The 16,013-nt window shown below is 44.2% G+C and overlaps 1 protein-coding gene across 1 annotated transcript; it reads right to left on the reverse strand.

Moving 5' to 3' along the window:
- Positions 1-5,421: 5,421 nt before the first annotated feature.
- LOC121842897 (C-type lectin domain family 10 member A-like) lies at positions 5,422-15,426 on the reverse strand. Its single transcript, XM_042312688.1, has 5 exons — positions 15,184-15,426; positions 6,889-6,990; positions 6,581-6,778; positions 6,304-6,449; positions 5,422-5,700 (listed from the first exon to the last, which is right to left on the reverse strand). The coding sequence occupies exons 1-5, from the start codon at positions 15,323-15,325 to the stop codon at positions 5,596-5,598; spliced, it is 693 nt and encodes a 230-aa protein (XP_042168622.1). The 5' UTR covers positions 15,326-15,426; the 3' UTR covers positions 5,422-5,595.
- Positions 15,427-16,013: the final 587 nt, after the last annotated feature.

A 16,013-nucleotide genomic window follows, 5' to 3' on the forward strand; every position in this document is an offset into this window, starting at 1 on the left:
GGTGGGCTGAGTAAACCGGATGCAACCCAGATATACACGTGATTACCTTGATAACAACGGGTTCTTATTATATCTCAGTGGTCTCCTCTGACTGCCCGTTAGCATGCAGCTCCTCAAACTGGCAGCGCTCTGCCAACCTCACTGACGGTGTCAATGAGACAGGCATCGTCTGCATCACCTTATGCCAGGGCAACGGGACCCTCAACATGTCTAGGGCGGTAAGGCCCCAGGGCCGAAAAAAATGACCCTGTGGACTGCAGCTCCAACTGCTGTTCAAAGGTAGAACTGGTGGTAGTGGACAGGACAGGCAACGTAGGTGTGTGTCTGGGCTCAGTGAAGAACTCTGTTGGGGTGGATGTGAGCTCTACATCCCAGGGCCCCATTTCCATTCTAAAGGCTAAGTCCATAATTATTACCATATCATCCTATTTTTCAATAGGGCCCAGGTCTCTGTCACCAACACTACAGCTGTACCTGTAGTAAGTACTTCATCCACCCAGGTCTCTGTCACCAACATTAGAGCTGTACCTGTAGTTAGTACTACGTCCACCAGAGGGCCTCCTTTGACTCTGTCCCTGTATCTAAGGATCTGTGTGATGCTTTCTCTCCTCCTGTGGAATAGAATAGAGCTGTAGAGTTGTATAATAGTTAATGTAGGTAGATGTCATGTGGAACAGTGGAATCAGTGCAGAGAGAGTTGTGTCATTAGATGTAACCAGTATGTTTATGTTATGTTGTACTGAAAGACAGGGTGGAAATATGAACTTTTGTCATAATACATGTGAAGGGTTTTTATTCTTCCTTCATTTCTCTTAAACTGAAACTATGGAGATGTTGTCAGAGCTTCTGCTTTTTCATTCTGAGTAATTCTTCACAGTCAGCATAGATAGAACAAAGACCCCTATGGTCATTGGTGGCCGGTCACACTTCAGGGGAAGATTTCCCTAGGTACAGATCTAGGATCAGGTTCCCCTCCTCCGATCCTAACCTTAGGAGTCAGTCTTTACTGTCAAGTTACAGATAAGCACAATGTAAAATGCTCATATTTGACTGTTGTTTCCCTATATGGGCCCCAAAAGGAGGGAAGTGAAATGGATATTTTCAGTCAGTCAACCAGTTGTCACTCAATCTCCTCGACCAATCAGGTTCATTAAGAGAGAGGGAGGCAGGTCTTCTAGCAGTTAAGATTGTTTGGCCAGAAACCGAAAGGGTGCTGCATCAAAATCCCGAGCCGGCTACGTGAAAATCTGTCGATGTGCCCTTGAGCAAGGCATTTGACCCTAATTGCTCCTGTAAGTCGTTCTGGATAAGAGTGTCTGCTAAATGACTAAACGGTAAATGTAGAGGAGAGACATGGTGGTTACTGTTATCATCTCATCCTCTCTGGTTAAAACTACCCACCCTCAATATCCACTTGGAACAGTTTGTAGTGTCACATCTATTGTCTGGACATTATAATGACCCATGTTTGTAGTCCTGGACCTCCTGAACATGTTGATGTATATTTGGGAGTAAACAGAGGGTCCAAATCAGCAGAAAGGTGAAAGGAAGGAGGAGTTCTGGAAACTCCCTGAATTATCTTGGGGCTGTTACATATGATATTTAATATATGTTAACAGCTAGTCTTTGTTCTCCACTTCCCCTCTATGATCTATATCTTCCTGGTATGATAGTGTCCTGTCCATCATCACAAATAGCAAGTCCCGTTCCCTGGACAGGAGGACTGTGTTGAGATATACTCTGGACAAGATGATCATGTAGAGACATGGAATGATTTATACTGTGCCACAGAAAATGGTTTAACAATAACCACTGTAACAATCTCTCACACGCACACAAGCTTGCAATCGTGTTGTGTTAGCATAGCCACAACTACCCGTGTCATTTTGTTGTTACTTCCCTAGAGTTTGCACCTACAACAGTCACACACACAGAGACACACAGATGACTCAGAGACAGAGAGATCACTAGAAGCAGAGACTTAACGTATAGAGGCCTTGCAGTTGACGTACGACGCCTCCTGGCGGCCATGTTGGAAGACCACCACATTAATTCTAGAAACAGATATCCAACCCTCAACCTTTGTGAGTGAGTGAGTGAGTGAGTGAGAACGTTGTCACAGTAGGTTATGGATCACAGATCCAGTTATGATTTGTGCCACAATTGTCATGATTCCATGTTATGTTTTGGAGATTCTTTGACTCCAATTTGTACTTCTTCTCTACTGATAAAAAAAAACCTGGATGGAGAGCCGACAGGACTGTCTGTAGAGAGGAGCAGACCTGGTGATAATCAAAGGCAGATGAGAGAAAGAAAACTTTGTATTAACAATGTTGTTTTCTGCATCACAACAACATACATTTATCAATGGGGTTAAATCAGTCAGTCATGTCTGGATTGGTCTGACTGACTCAGTTAATGAGGGGACCTGGAGATGGGTGGATGGTACCCCACTCACCAACCCAAGTTTAGAGCAGTAGTCTCTTACCTTGGGGTGGTCAGTGGGGTGCCGTCCACCCATTTCCAGGTTCCCTCATTAACAGAGTCAGTCAGACCGATCCAGACATGACTGACTGATTTAACCCCATTGATAAATGTCTGTTGTTGTGACACAGAAAACAACATGTAACACATACAGTAGCCTACAGTGCACACAACTTTCTCCATTCATTCATTCATTCTCTCTCTCTCTCTCTCTCTCTCTCTCTCTCTCTCTCTCTCTCTCTCTCATGTTGATTGTTGGATACAGTACTGAATTGTTAAGTGATGATTCCACCTAGTGGTTAAAGTGAGAGATGAACTCATCATAGAGGTAAAATTGTGTTATATCAGACTTGTCTATGGGCTTTTTCAATATTCATCTTTCCTTAACAAAACACATTGGATAATACAATCCTGAGGGAGGGACCTTCTCCTTTAATAGGGTTGAGTGTGTGTTACCTGAGTGCTGGTCTCCTGGTACAATATTAGGAGCAGTGTCTGCTGTCTCTTTTCTCTTGGTGTCACACCCTGATCTTTTTCATATGTCTTTGTGCTTGTCTCCACCCCCCTCCAGGTGTCGCCCATCTTCCCCATTATCCCCTGTGTATTTATACCTGTGTTTTCTGTTTTTTTTTGCCAGTTCCTCTTATTTGTAGGAGTCAACCAGCGTTTTGTGTTCTCAGCTCCTGCTCTCCCCCAGTCTCTCCTTTCTTGTCCTCCCGGTTTTGACCCTTGCCTGTCCTGACTCTGAGCCCGCCTGCCTGGCCACTCTGCCTGTCCTGACTCTGAGCCCGCCTGCCTGGCCACTCTGCTTGCCCCTGACTCCTCTGGATCACCGACCTTTGCCTAACCTGAGCCTGCCTGCCATCCTGTAGCTTTGCCTCCATACTCTGGATTATCGACCCCATCCTGCCTTGACCTGTCTTTGCCTGCCCCTGTTGCTAAAATAAACATTGTTACTTCGACAGTCTGCATCTGGGTCTTTCCTTGGTTCTGTTACTTTGTGCTGGTCTCACTGTCTCTCAGGGTGTCTGCACTGACGTATATATCCACAATCCTCTCTTCCATCTCACCTCTGTCAAACTTGACCTTCTTGTTCATATCTGGCTCAGCATAGATGACCTTTGACAACTTTAACAATGTCTGAGTCTTTTTTTCTATGTAGGTCTACTATACATTAAGTCTCTGCTTCTGGAATGTGCTCCTGAGTGGTGCTGCGGTCTAGGGCACTGCATGTAAGTGCTAGAGGTGTCCCTACTGACCCTGGTTCAATTCCAGGCTTTATCACAACTCTCTGTGATTGGGAGTCCCATAGGGTGGTGTACAATTGTCCCAGTGTTGTCCCGGTTAGGATTTGGCTGGGGTAGGCTGTCATTGTAAATAAGAATTTGTTCTTAATTGACTGGCCTATAAAACTGAATTCTGTTTACATTAAGTCTCTGCTTCTAGTGATATATCTGTCTCTGAGTCATCTGTGTTTCTCTGTCTGTTTGACTGCTGTGGGTGTTAACTCTAGGGAAGTAATAACAAAAGGACATGGGTATGCTAATATAAATGCTAATAGAACAAGTTTGCATTTGTGTAAGTACTTGTGTGTGTGTGTGTGTGTGTGAGAGATTGTTATAGTGGTTGTTGTGAAACTATTTTCTGCAGCACAATATAAATCATTCCATGTCTCACCATGGTCGTCTTGTCCAGAGTATATCTCAACACAGTCCTCCTGTCCAGGGAATGGGACTTGCTATTTGTGATGATGGACAGGACACAATCATACCAGGAATATTTAGATCATAGTGGGGAAATGGCCGCAGCCCTCTTCTCTTTAATGAACCTGATTGGTTGAGGAGTTTTTGAGTGACAGCTGGTTGAACCACTGAAAATATCCACTTCACTTCCCTCTTTTGGGGCCCATGTAGGGGAACAACATCAAATATGAGCATTTGATAATGTACTTATATGTAACTTGACAACAAAGACTGACTGTCAAAGATTATTAAGTAACATCCTTAGATATCTTGACATCTCTACAGTCAACTATACAATGTATGCAATGAGTGAATGGTACTGTTGAGAATGTTTCCACCAGGTCTAAATTGGGGCATGTAATTATGTAATTATCTGTAGTAAGTAAGAAGAATATATTTGAAATGGATTGATGAAGTGCACGCGATGCAGAGTGTGAACAAAGTCAAATGTACTAACTTCATGTTGACTCTGTGTCAAACATATCTTCTGGAACACAAGAATCTACAAACAGGAAATAAGTCAGCCTTTTTTATTATTAGTATGATACTACAAACATGTTTGCATGCATGAGTGAGAGAGAGGGAGAGAGAGAGAGAGAGAGAGAGAGAGAGAGAGAGAGAGAGAGAGAGAGAGAGAGAGAGAGAGAGAGAGAGAGAGAGAGAGAGAGAGAGAGAGAGAGAGAGAGAGAGAGAGAGAGAGAGAGAGAGAGAGAGAGAGAGAGAGAGAGAGAGAGAGAGAGAGAGAGAGAGAGAGAGAGAGAGAGAGAGAGAGAGAGAGAGAGAGAGAGAGAGAGAGAGAGAGAGAGAGAGAAGGAGAGAGAGAATTGTGTGCACTGTTTTCTACTGTATGTGTTGCAGTATGTTGTCATGGGGATGTTACAACGCTTTCTCAAATCCAGTTGAGTTTGCTGTCACATGACAAGTCGTTCCATGCCTTTAGAGGAAGCTGGTCATTACGTATCTCAGCACAGTCCTCGTTCTGAGTAGGACCTGCATTATCAGGCTGTTTGTCATACCAGTACCTACAGGGTTAAAAACAGTCAGATATCATGGTTAATACCAGTACCTACAGGGTTAATAACAGTCAGATATCATGGTTAATACCAGTACCTACAGGGTTAATAACAGTCAGATATCATGGTTAATACCAGTACCTACAGGGTTAATAACAGTCAGATATCATGGTTAATACCAGTACCTACAGGGTTAATAACAGTCAGATATCACAGTTAAAACATTACAATCCCAAATAATATCCATATTAATATACATAATTAAATGTAAGTCTGTTGACTGCTTCAATCAATGACAATTGACCTGTATAGAAACATTTTCAATGGAGCCTTATTGACAGAGTAGTTAACATCTCTTACTCTGTGGTCAGTGGTGTTCCATCCACCCATTTCCAGGTCTCCTCTGTCTCTCTGTCAGTCAGACCAATCCAGACTCTCTTCTTGAAGTTGAAGAGAAACTCCTGTGGTTGAGAAAGATACAATATACACTGCGTTGAGTAAGCTCCAAAAGTATTTGGACAAATTCACTTATATGTGTATTAAAGTAGTCAAAGTGTTTCGTATTTGGTCCCATATTCATAGCATGCAATGACTACATCTAGCTTGTGACTCTACAAACTTGTTGGATGAATTTGCATTTAGTTTTGGTTGTGTTTCATATTATTTTGTGCCCAATAGAAATTAATGGTTAATAATGTATTGTGTAGATTTGGAGTAACGTTACATGTAAATAAGTATATATTATGTTTTCGAAACACTTCTACATAAATGTGGGTCCTACCATGACTACGGATAGTGCTGAATGAATTGTCAATAATGATGAGTGAGAAAGTTAAAGAGTTAAAGATGCACAAATCCCATAAACTGAAAGCTGTCAGTCTGCCCGTTAACCTCATAGACATTGTGTCCTTCCAAATCCAAAGTGCTGGAGCACAAAGCCCCACCAAAAAAACATTTGTCAAAGTCCCAATACTTTTGGAGCTCGTTTGACCATATCTACCCCCCGACAGACCTATATCCCCCCTCCCCCCCTCAACCTTCTCTTTCATGCTATCTCCTCTCACCTGTTCCTCTTTGCTGTTTATGATCACCAGGTCTGTTCCTCTCTCCAGACAGTCCTGTCTGCTCTCCTCCCAGGTTTTCTTCTCAGTAGAGATGAAGTAACAACTGCATTCAAACTTCTTCCATCCATCTGAACAACATGTTCTTTCTGTTTGATGACACAACACTGATACAATGTGATACAATACAATAAACATCACTTTTTATTTTCCATGAGTCACTGGATCTCAATGAATTTTACTTTATAATAAATAAAGGTATGAAAACCAGCTCACTGACCACAAAGCAAATTCTGAAGCCTGTCTCTCTCTGTAGTCAGGTTGTTGTATCTGGTCTGTAGCTGGTCTTTCTCTTCAGTCAGGTTGTTGTATCTGATCTGTAGCTGGTCTCTCTCTGCAGTTGTGTTAGTCTTATAAAGGGAACAACTCTGTGACAAGATGTTCCTTTTATCCTCAGAATCTTTGATGGCTCTGTTATCTACAAGGTATAAACACATAGTTACTAGGTAAAACATCAGGTAAATAGGATTAGTAACCAGCACCTCTATATAACTGGGTGATAAGCAATGAACTTGGACACAAACTCACAGTAGACAGACAGGCCTATGATCCCAGCCAGTAGGAGAACACACAGCAGCCCCAGAAACACTGCAGCAACTAGGAAGGGTCTCTTCCCTGAGCTATCCGGCTCTGTGGATACATTCCATATTATTTTATGTTTTGTGAGCGTGTGTGTCTGTGTGTGTGTGTGTGTGTGTGTGTGTGTGTCACCTGAGTGCTGGTCTCCTGGTCCATTATTAGGAGCAGTGTGCTGTCTCTTGTCTTGTGCTGGTCTCATCCTGGGTGCTGGTATCCACAATCCTCTCCTCCATCTCACCTCTGTCAAACGGAGCAGTGTCATAGATGTCTCCAACAACTTACTGTGTTTTCTGTCTATATACAGATTCTGGTGCTGGTCTCACTACCTATCTCAGGGTGTCTGCTAACTGTTTAGATATCCACAATGTCAAAAGAGGAAGGTGATCTCCTCCATCTCACTTCTCCTGTTCATGTTGTGTGTAATGTCCTGACCTCATGTTGTGTGTAATGTCCTTTTTTTATTTATCCATTACTTTACCAGGTAAGTTGACTGAGAACACGTTCTCATTTGCAGCAACGACCTGGGGAATAGTTACAGGGGAGAGGAGGGGGATGAATGAGCCAATTGTTAACTGGGTGACGGTTCGAAGGCCAGATTGGGAATTTAGCCAGAACACCGGGGTTAACACCCCTACTCTTACGATAAGTGCCATGGGATCTTTAATGAACTCAGAGAGTCAGGACACCAGTTTAAAGCCCCATCCAAAAGACGGCACCCTACACAGGCCACTGCCCTGGGGTATTTCTTTTTTTTAGACCAGAGGAAAGAGTGCCTCCTACTGGCCCTCCAGCACCACTTCCAGCAGCATCTGGTCTCCCATCCAGGTACTGACCAGGACTAACCCTGCTTAGCTTCAAAAGCAAACCAGCAGTGGTATGCAGGGTGGTATGCTGCTGGCTGCATGTTGTGTCTAATGTACTGGAAATCTGCCAGAATATATGCAGTTAGGATGACCACATGTTTCACAATTTTTCCAGTTCTGCCAAGTATTCAAAATGTAATGAGTACTTTGGTTTTTTTCCCCCCCACCTTCATTTAACCAGGTAGGCCAGTTGAGAACAAGTTCTCATTTACAACTGCGACCTGGCCAAGATAAAGCAAAGCAGTCCGACAACAAACAGCACAGAGTTGCATGTGGGATAAACAAACGTACAGTCAATAACACAATAGAAATACATACAGTATGTGTAAATGTAGTAAGATTAGGGAGGTAAGGCAATAAAGAGTCCAGAGTGGCGAAAATAATTACAATTTAGCATTAACACTGGAGTGATAGATGTGCAGAAGATGAATGGTCAAGTTGTCAGGGAAAATGTATAAAGTAAAAAGTATTGAAGTAAAGTGATGTGAAGTTTTATTTTTTTTTTTTTATTTCACCTTTATTTAACCAGGTAGGCTAGTTGAGACCAAGTTCTCATTTGCAACTGCGACCTGGCCAAGATAAAGCATAGCAGTGTGAACAGACAACACAGAGTTACACATGGAGTAAACAATTAACAAGTCAATAACACAGTAGAACAAAAGGGGAGTCTATATACATTGTGTGCAAAAGGCATGAGGAGGTAGGCGAATAATTACAATTTTACAGATTAACACTGGAGTGATAAATGATCAGATGGTCATGTACAGGTAGAGATATTGGTGTGCAAAAGAGCAGAAAAGTAAATAAATTAAAACAGTATGGGGATGAGGTAGGTAAAAATGGGTGGGCTATTTACCGATAGACTATGTACAGCTGCAGCGATCGGTTAGCTGCTCAGATAGCAGATGTTTGAAATTGGTGAGGGACATAAAAGTCTCCAACTTCAGCGATTTTTGCAATTCATTCCAGTCACAGGCAGCAGAGAACTGGAACGAAAGGCGGCCAAATGAGGTGTTGGCTTTAGGGATCATCAGTGAGATACACCTGCTGGAGCGCGAGCTACGGATGGGTGTTGCCATCGTGACCAGTGAACTGAGATAAGGCGGAGCTTTACCTAGCATGGACTTGTAGATGACCTGGAGCCAGTGGGTCTGGCGACGAATATGTAGCGAGGGCCAGCCGACTAGAGCATACAAGTCGCAGTGGTGGGTGGTATAAGGTGCTTTAGTGACAAAACGGATGGCACTGTGATAAATTGCATCCAGTTTGCTAAGTAGAGTGTTGGAAGCAATTTTGTAGATGACATCTCGAAGTCGAGGATCAGTAGGATAGTCAGTTTTACGAGGGTAAGTTTGGCGGCGTGAGTGAAGGAGGCTTTGTTGTGGAATAGAAAGCCGACTCTTGATTTGATTTTCGATTGGAGATGTTTGATATGAGTCTGGAAGGAGAGTTTACAGTCTAGCCAGACACCTAGGTACTTATAGATGTCCACATATTCAAGGTCGGAACCATCCAGGGTGGTGATGCTGGTCAGGCGTGCGGGTGCAGGCAACGAACGGTTGAAAAGCATGCATTTGGTTTTACTAGCGTTTAAGAGCAGTTGGAGGCCACGGAAGGAGTGTTGTATGGCATTGAAGCTCGTTTGGAGGTTAGATAGCACAGTATCCAAGGACGGGCCGGAAGTATATATAATGGTGTCGTCTGCGTAGAGGTGGATCAGGGAATCGCCCGCAGCAAGAGCAACATCATTGATATATACAGAGAAAAGAGTCGGCCCGAGGATTGAACCCTGTGGCACCCCCATAGAGACTGCCAGAGGACCGGACAGCATGCCCTCCGATTTGACACACTGAACTCTGTCTGCAAAGTAATTGGTGAACCAGGCAAGGCAGTCATCCGAAAAACCGAGGCTAATGAGTCTGCCGATAAGAATATGGTGATTGACAGAGTCGAAAGCCTTGGCAAGGTCGATGAAGACGGCTGCACAGTACTGTCTTTTATCGATGGCGGTTATGATATCGTTTAGTACCTTGAGCGTGGCTGAAGTGCACCCGTGACCGTCTCGGAAACCAGATTGCACAGCGGAGAAGGTACGGTGGGATTCGAGATGGTCAGTGACCTGTTTGTTGACTTGGCTTTCGAAGACCTTAGATAGGCAGGGCAGGATGGATATAGGTCTGTAACAGTTTGGGTCCAGGGTGTCTCCCCCTTTGAAGAGGGGGATGACTGCGGCAGCTTTCCAATCCTTGGGGATCTCAGACGATATGAAAGAGAGGTTGAACAGGCTGGTAATAGGGGTTGCGACAATGGCGGCGGATAGTTTCAGAAATAGAGGGTCCAGATTGTCAAGCCCAGCTGATTTGTAAAGTAAAAGTTGTCAAAAATATAAATAGTAAAGGACAGATACCCCAAAAATGACTTAATAAGTACTCTAAAGTATTTTTTCTTAAGTACTTTACTCCACTGCTCATTACTGTAAGTCGCTCTGTTAAATGATGAAATTGGAGCGAGAGAGAGACAGGAGGAGGTGGTTGTGTGCACTAGGCTGCTGTATGTGTCACAGTATGTTGTCATGGTGATGTTCAACCACTTTCTCACAAATCCAGTGAAGATTCTCACTCAGATGTTTCTGTGTTCTCTCAGCATAGTCCTCCTCTCCAGCAGGACCCAGATTATTGCATTTGGATAGATACCTGTACCTAGATGGTTAACAACACAGAGAACCAGCGAGTCAGACACTGTGGAAACATGCTTGATAAGTACAGTGCTTTCAGAAAATATTCACACCCCTCGACTTATTCCACATTTTGTTTTGTTACAGTCTGAATTAAAAATGGATTAAATTGATTATTTGTCTCACCCATCTACACACAATACCCCATCATAACAAATTGAAAACATGTTTTAAAAATGTTTGCACATTTATTGAAAATGAAATGCAAAAAAATAAGTGTTCATACCCCTGAGTCAATACTTTGTAGAAGCAACTTTGGCGGTGATTACAGCTGTGAGTCTTCCTGGGTAAGTCTCTAAGAGCTTTCTACACATAGATTGTGCAATATTTGCCCATTCTTTAAATTTATTTTTAAATTCAAGCTCTGTCAAGTTGATTGATGATCATTGCTAAACAGACATTTTCAAGTCTTTCCATAGATTATCAAGCCAATTTAAGTCAAAACTGTAACAAGGCCACTCAGGAACATTCAGTGTTGTCTTGGTCAAACTGTGTTTTAGCTTATTGTCCTGCTGAAAGGTGGTGGCACTTCCTCAGTAAATGGTCTCTCTCACTCTATTAACTGGTATCCGTTCCTCAGTAACTGGTCTCTCTCCCTCTGTACCTTGTCTCTCTCCCTCAGTAACTGGTCTCTCTCACTCTTAAACTGGTATCTGTTCCTCAGTAACTAGCCTCTCTCCTTCAGCAACTGGCCTCTCTCCCTCAGTAACTGGTCTCTCTCCCTCAGTAACTGGTCTCTCTCCCTCAGTAACGGGTCTCTCTCCCTCAGTAACTGGTCTCTCTCCTTCAGTAAATGGTATCTCTGCATCAGTAACTGGTCTCTCTCCCTCTGTACCTTGTCTCTCTCCCCCAGTAACCAGTCTCTCTGCCTCAATAACTGGTCTCTCTCACTCAAATTGGTCTCTGTCCCTCAGTAACTGGTCTCTCTGCCTCTGCAACTGTTCTCCCTCACTCTTTAACTGTTCTCCCTCACTCTTTAACTGGTATCTCTCCCTCAGTAACTGGTCTTTCTCACTCAGTAACTGCTGTCTCTCCCTCAGTAACTGATCTCTCTCCCTCAGTAACTGGTCTCTCTCACTCTGTAACTGGTCTCTCTCACTCTGTAACTGGTCCATCTCACTCTGTAACTGGTCTCTCTCACTCTGTAACTGGTCTCTCTCACACTTTAACTGGTCTCTCTCCCTCTGTAATTTACTCTAAATTCCGCTTTCGGAAAAGCTGACCACGACTCCATTTTGTTGATCCCTGCCTACAGACAGAAACTAAAACAAGAAGCTCCCACGCTGAGGTCTGTCCAACGCTGGTCCGACCAAGCTGATTCCACACTCCAAGACTGCCTCCATCACGTGGACTGGGATATGTTTCGTATTGCGTCAGATAACAACATTGACGAATACGCTGATTCGGTGTGCGAGTTCATTAGAACGTGCGTTGAAGATGTCGTTCCCATAGCAACAATTAAAACATTCCCTAACCAGAAACCGTGGATTGATGGCAGCATTCGCGTGAAACTGAAAGCGCGAACCACTGCTTTTAATCAGGGCAAGGTGACTGGTAACATGACCGAATACAAACAGTGCAGCTATTCCCTCCGCAAGGCTATCAAACAAGCTAAGCGTCAGTATAGAGACAAAGTAGAATCTCAATTCAACGGCTCAGACACAACAGGTATGTGGCAGGGTCTACAGTCAATCATGGACTACAAGAAGAAAACCAGCCCAGTCACGGACCAGGATGTCTTGCTCCCAGGCAGACTAAATAACTTTTTTGCCCGCTTTGAGGACAATACAGTGCCACTGACACAGCCTGCAACGAAAACATGCGGACTCTCCTTCACTGCAGCCGAGGTGAGTAAAACATTTAAACGTGTTAACCCTCGCGAGGCTGCAGGCCCAGACGGCATCCCCAGCTGCACCCTCAGAGCATGCGCAGACCAGCTGGCCGGTGTGTTTACGGACATATTCAATCAATCCCTATACCAGTCTGCTGTTCCCACATGCTTCAAGAGGGCCACCATTGTTCCTGTTCCCAAGAAAGCTAAGGCAACTGAGCTAAACGACTACCGCCCCGTAGCACTCACTTCCGTCATCATGAAGTGCTTTGAGAGACTAGTCAAGGACCATATCACCTCCACCCTACCTGACACCCTAGACCCACTCCAATTTGCTTACCGCCCAAATAGGTCCACAGACGATGCAATCTCAACCACACTGCACACTGCCCTAACCCATCTGGACAAGAGGAATACCTATGTGAGAATGCTGTTCATCGACTACATCTCGGCATTCAACACCATAGTACCCTCCAAGCTCGTCATCAAGCTCGAGACCCTGGGTCTCGACCCCGCCCTGTGCAACTGGGTACTGGACTTCCTGACGGGCCGCCCCCAGGTGGTGAGGGTAGGCAACAACATCTCCACCCCGCTGATCCTCAACACTGGGGCCCCACAAGGGTGCGTTCTGAGCCCTCTCCTGTACTCCCTGTTCACCCACGACTGCGTGGCCACGCACGCCTCAACTCAATCATCAAGTTTGCGGACGACACAACAGTGGTAGGCTTGATTACCAACAACGACGAGACGGCCTACAGGGAGGAGGTGAGGGCCCTCGGAGTGTGGTGTCAGGAAAATAACCTCACACTCAACGTCAACAAAACTAAGGAGATGATTGTGGACTTCAGGAAACAGCAGAGGGAAAACCCCCTATCCACATCAATGGGACAGTAGTGGAGAGGGTAGTAAGTTTTAAGTTCCTCGGCATACACATCACAGACAAACTGAATTGGTCCACTCACACAGACAGCATCGTGAAGAAGGCGCAGCAGCGCCTCTTCAACCTCAGGAGGCTGAAGAAATTCGGCTTGTCACCAAAAGCACTCACAAACTTCAACAGATGCACAATCGAGAGCATCCTGGCGGGCTGTATCACCGCCTGGTATGGCAACTGCTCCGCCCACAACCGTAAGGCAAACTACCTGCCCTCCAGGACACCTATACCACCCGATGTTACAGGAAGGCCATAAAGATCATCAAGGACAACAACCACCGAGCCACTGCCTGTTCACCCCGCTATCATCCAGAAGGCGAGGTCAGTACAGGTGCATCAAAGCTGGGACCGAGAGACTGAAAAACAGCTTCTATCTCAAGGCCATCAGACTGTTAAACAGCCACCACTAACATTGAGTGGCTGCTGCCAACACACTGACACTGACTCAACTCCAGCCACTTTAATAATGGGAATTGATGGGAAATGATGTAAAATATATCACTAGCCACTTTAAACAATGCTACCTAATATAATTTTACATACCCTACATTATTCATCTCATATGCGTACGTATATACTGTACTCTATATCATCTACTGCATCCTATGTAATACATGTATCACTAGCCACTTTAACTATGCCACTTTGTTTACATACTCATCTCATATGTATATACTGTACTCGATACCATCTACTGTATCTTGCCTATGCTGCTCTGTACCATCACTCATTCATATATCTTTATGTGCATATTCTTTATCCCCTTACACTGTGTATAAGACAGTAGTTTTGGAATTGTTAGTTAGATTACTTGTTGGTTATTACTGCATTGTCGGAACTAGAAGCACAAGCATTTCGCTACACTCGCATTAACATCTGCTAACCATGTGTATGTGACAAATAAAATTTGATTTGATTTGATTTGGTCATCTTCTCCAGAGTACATCTCTACACAGTCCTCCTGCCCAGGGAACGGGACTTGCTATTTGTGATGATGGACAGGACACTATCTTACCAGGAAGATATAGATCATAGAGGGGAAGTGGAGAACAAAGACTAGCTGTTAACATATATTAAATATCATATGTAACAGCCCCAAGATAATTCAGGGAGTTTCCAGAACTCCTCCTTCCTTTCACCTTTCTGCTGATTTGGACCCTCTGTTTACTCCCAAATATACATCAACATGTTCAGGAGGTCCAGGACTACAAACATGGGTCATTATAATGTCCAGACAATAGATTTGATACTACAAACTGCTCCAAGTGGATATTGAGGGTGGGTAGTTTTAACCAGTGAGGATGAGATGATAACAGTAACCCCCGGGGCTCTCCTCTACATTTACAGTTTAGTCATTTAGAAGACGCTCTTATCCAGAGCGACTTACAGCAGCAATTAGGGTTAAGAGCCTTGCTCAAGGGCACATCGACAGATTTTTCACCAAAAGGTTAAGGCCAAACAATCTCAACCGCTAGACGACCTGCCTCCCTTTATCTTAAGGAACCTGATTGGTCGAGGAGATTTTGAGTGACAGCTGGTTGAGTGACAGGAAAGATCCACTTCACTTCCCTCTTTTGGGACCCATATGGGGGAACAACAATCAAATTTGATCATTTGATATTGTGCTTATATGTAACTTGACAACAAAGACTGACTTTCAAAGATTATTAGAACACACAGCAGCCCCAGACACACTGCAGCAACTCCAGAGGGTCTCTTCCACCACTGAACATGAACTGAATCACAAATGATTAAAGATCTTTGGTAATATGTTTTACTATTTCATCCAGGATTGGGACAAATAAAGCTAGAGTACTACAGGATTATCACACTTTATTAATATATTGTGTGTGTGTGTTCGTGTGTGTGTGTGCAATCTTACCTGAAGCAACAACTCCATCTCTTGGACTGGACTTGAAGGCTCTTAAGTTGTTATATAATTGGCCGTCAATGTCTGTGTTCTTCATTGCATCAGGCTCATCGTCTTTAAATGGTTCTGGGTTTTCATAGACTCCCTCTGACATCTTTACAAACTTGTGGTCAAATACAGTAACTTCTACTTCTAACCTCAACTCTAATGTGCATCTGTACCTGTGTCTTCTCCCTGCACTGTCCTGTGTCTGTGTGATTTATGGAAGTGAAACTCTTTATCAGTCAACCACAGTGTGATATTAACACAATACTGGCCACCACGTGACTCCCACCAGTGACGACACTACAGTGGTAGGCTTGATTACCAACAACGACGAGACAGCCTACAGGGAGGAGGTGAGGGCCCTCAGAGTGTGGTGTCAGGAAAATAAACTCACACTCAACATCAACAAAATAAAGGAGATGATCGTGGACATCAGGAAACAGCAGAGGGAGCAGCCCCTATCCACATCGATGGGACAGTAGTGGAGAGGGTGGAAAGTTTTAAGTTCCTCGGCGTACACATCACGGACAACCTGAAATGGTCCACCCACACAGACAGCGTGGTGAAGAAGGAGCAACTGCGCATCTTCTATCTCAGGAGGCTGAAGAAATTTGGCTTGTCACCAAAAACACTCACAAACTTTTACAGATGCACAATCGAGAGCATCCTGTCGGGCTGTATCACCGCCTGGTACGGCAACTGCCATTCATACGGCAACCCACAACCGTAAGGCTCTCCAGAGGGTAGTGAGGTCTGCACAACGCATAACCGGGGGCAAACTACCTGCCCTCCAGGAC

This window comes from Oncorhynchus tshawytscha, unplaced genomic scaffold (genome assembly GCF_018296145.1).
Source record: "Oncorhynchus tshawytscha isolate Ot180627B unplaced genomic scaffold, Otsh_v2.0 Un_contig_1402_pilon_pilon, whole genome shotgun sequence".
Classification (NCBI taxonomy): domain Eukaryota; kingdom Metazoa; phylum Chordata; class Actinopteri; order Salmoniformes; family Salmonidae; genus Oncorhynchus; species Oncorhynchus tshawytscha.

Bases quoted from the DNA above. Each gene is read 5' to 3' on its own strand.
- LOC121842897 (XM_042312688.1), bottom strand. From the start codon at position 15,325: ATGTCAGAGGGAGTCTATGAAAACCCAGAACCATTTAAAGACGATGAG. The intron at 6,991-15,183 runs GTAAGATTGCAC...ATGTATCCACAG, and splicing joins AGATGGAGTTGTTGCTTCAG to AGCCGGATAGCTCAGGGAAG. The intron at 5,701-6,303 runs GTGAGAGGAGAT...TCTCAACCACAG, and splicing joins TAAACAGCAAAGAGGAACAG to GAGTTTCTCTTCAACTTCAA.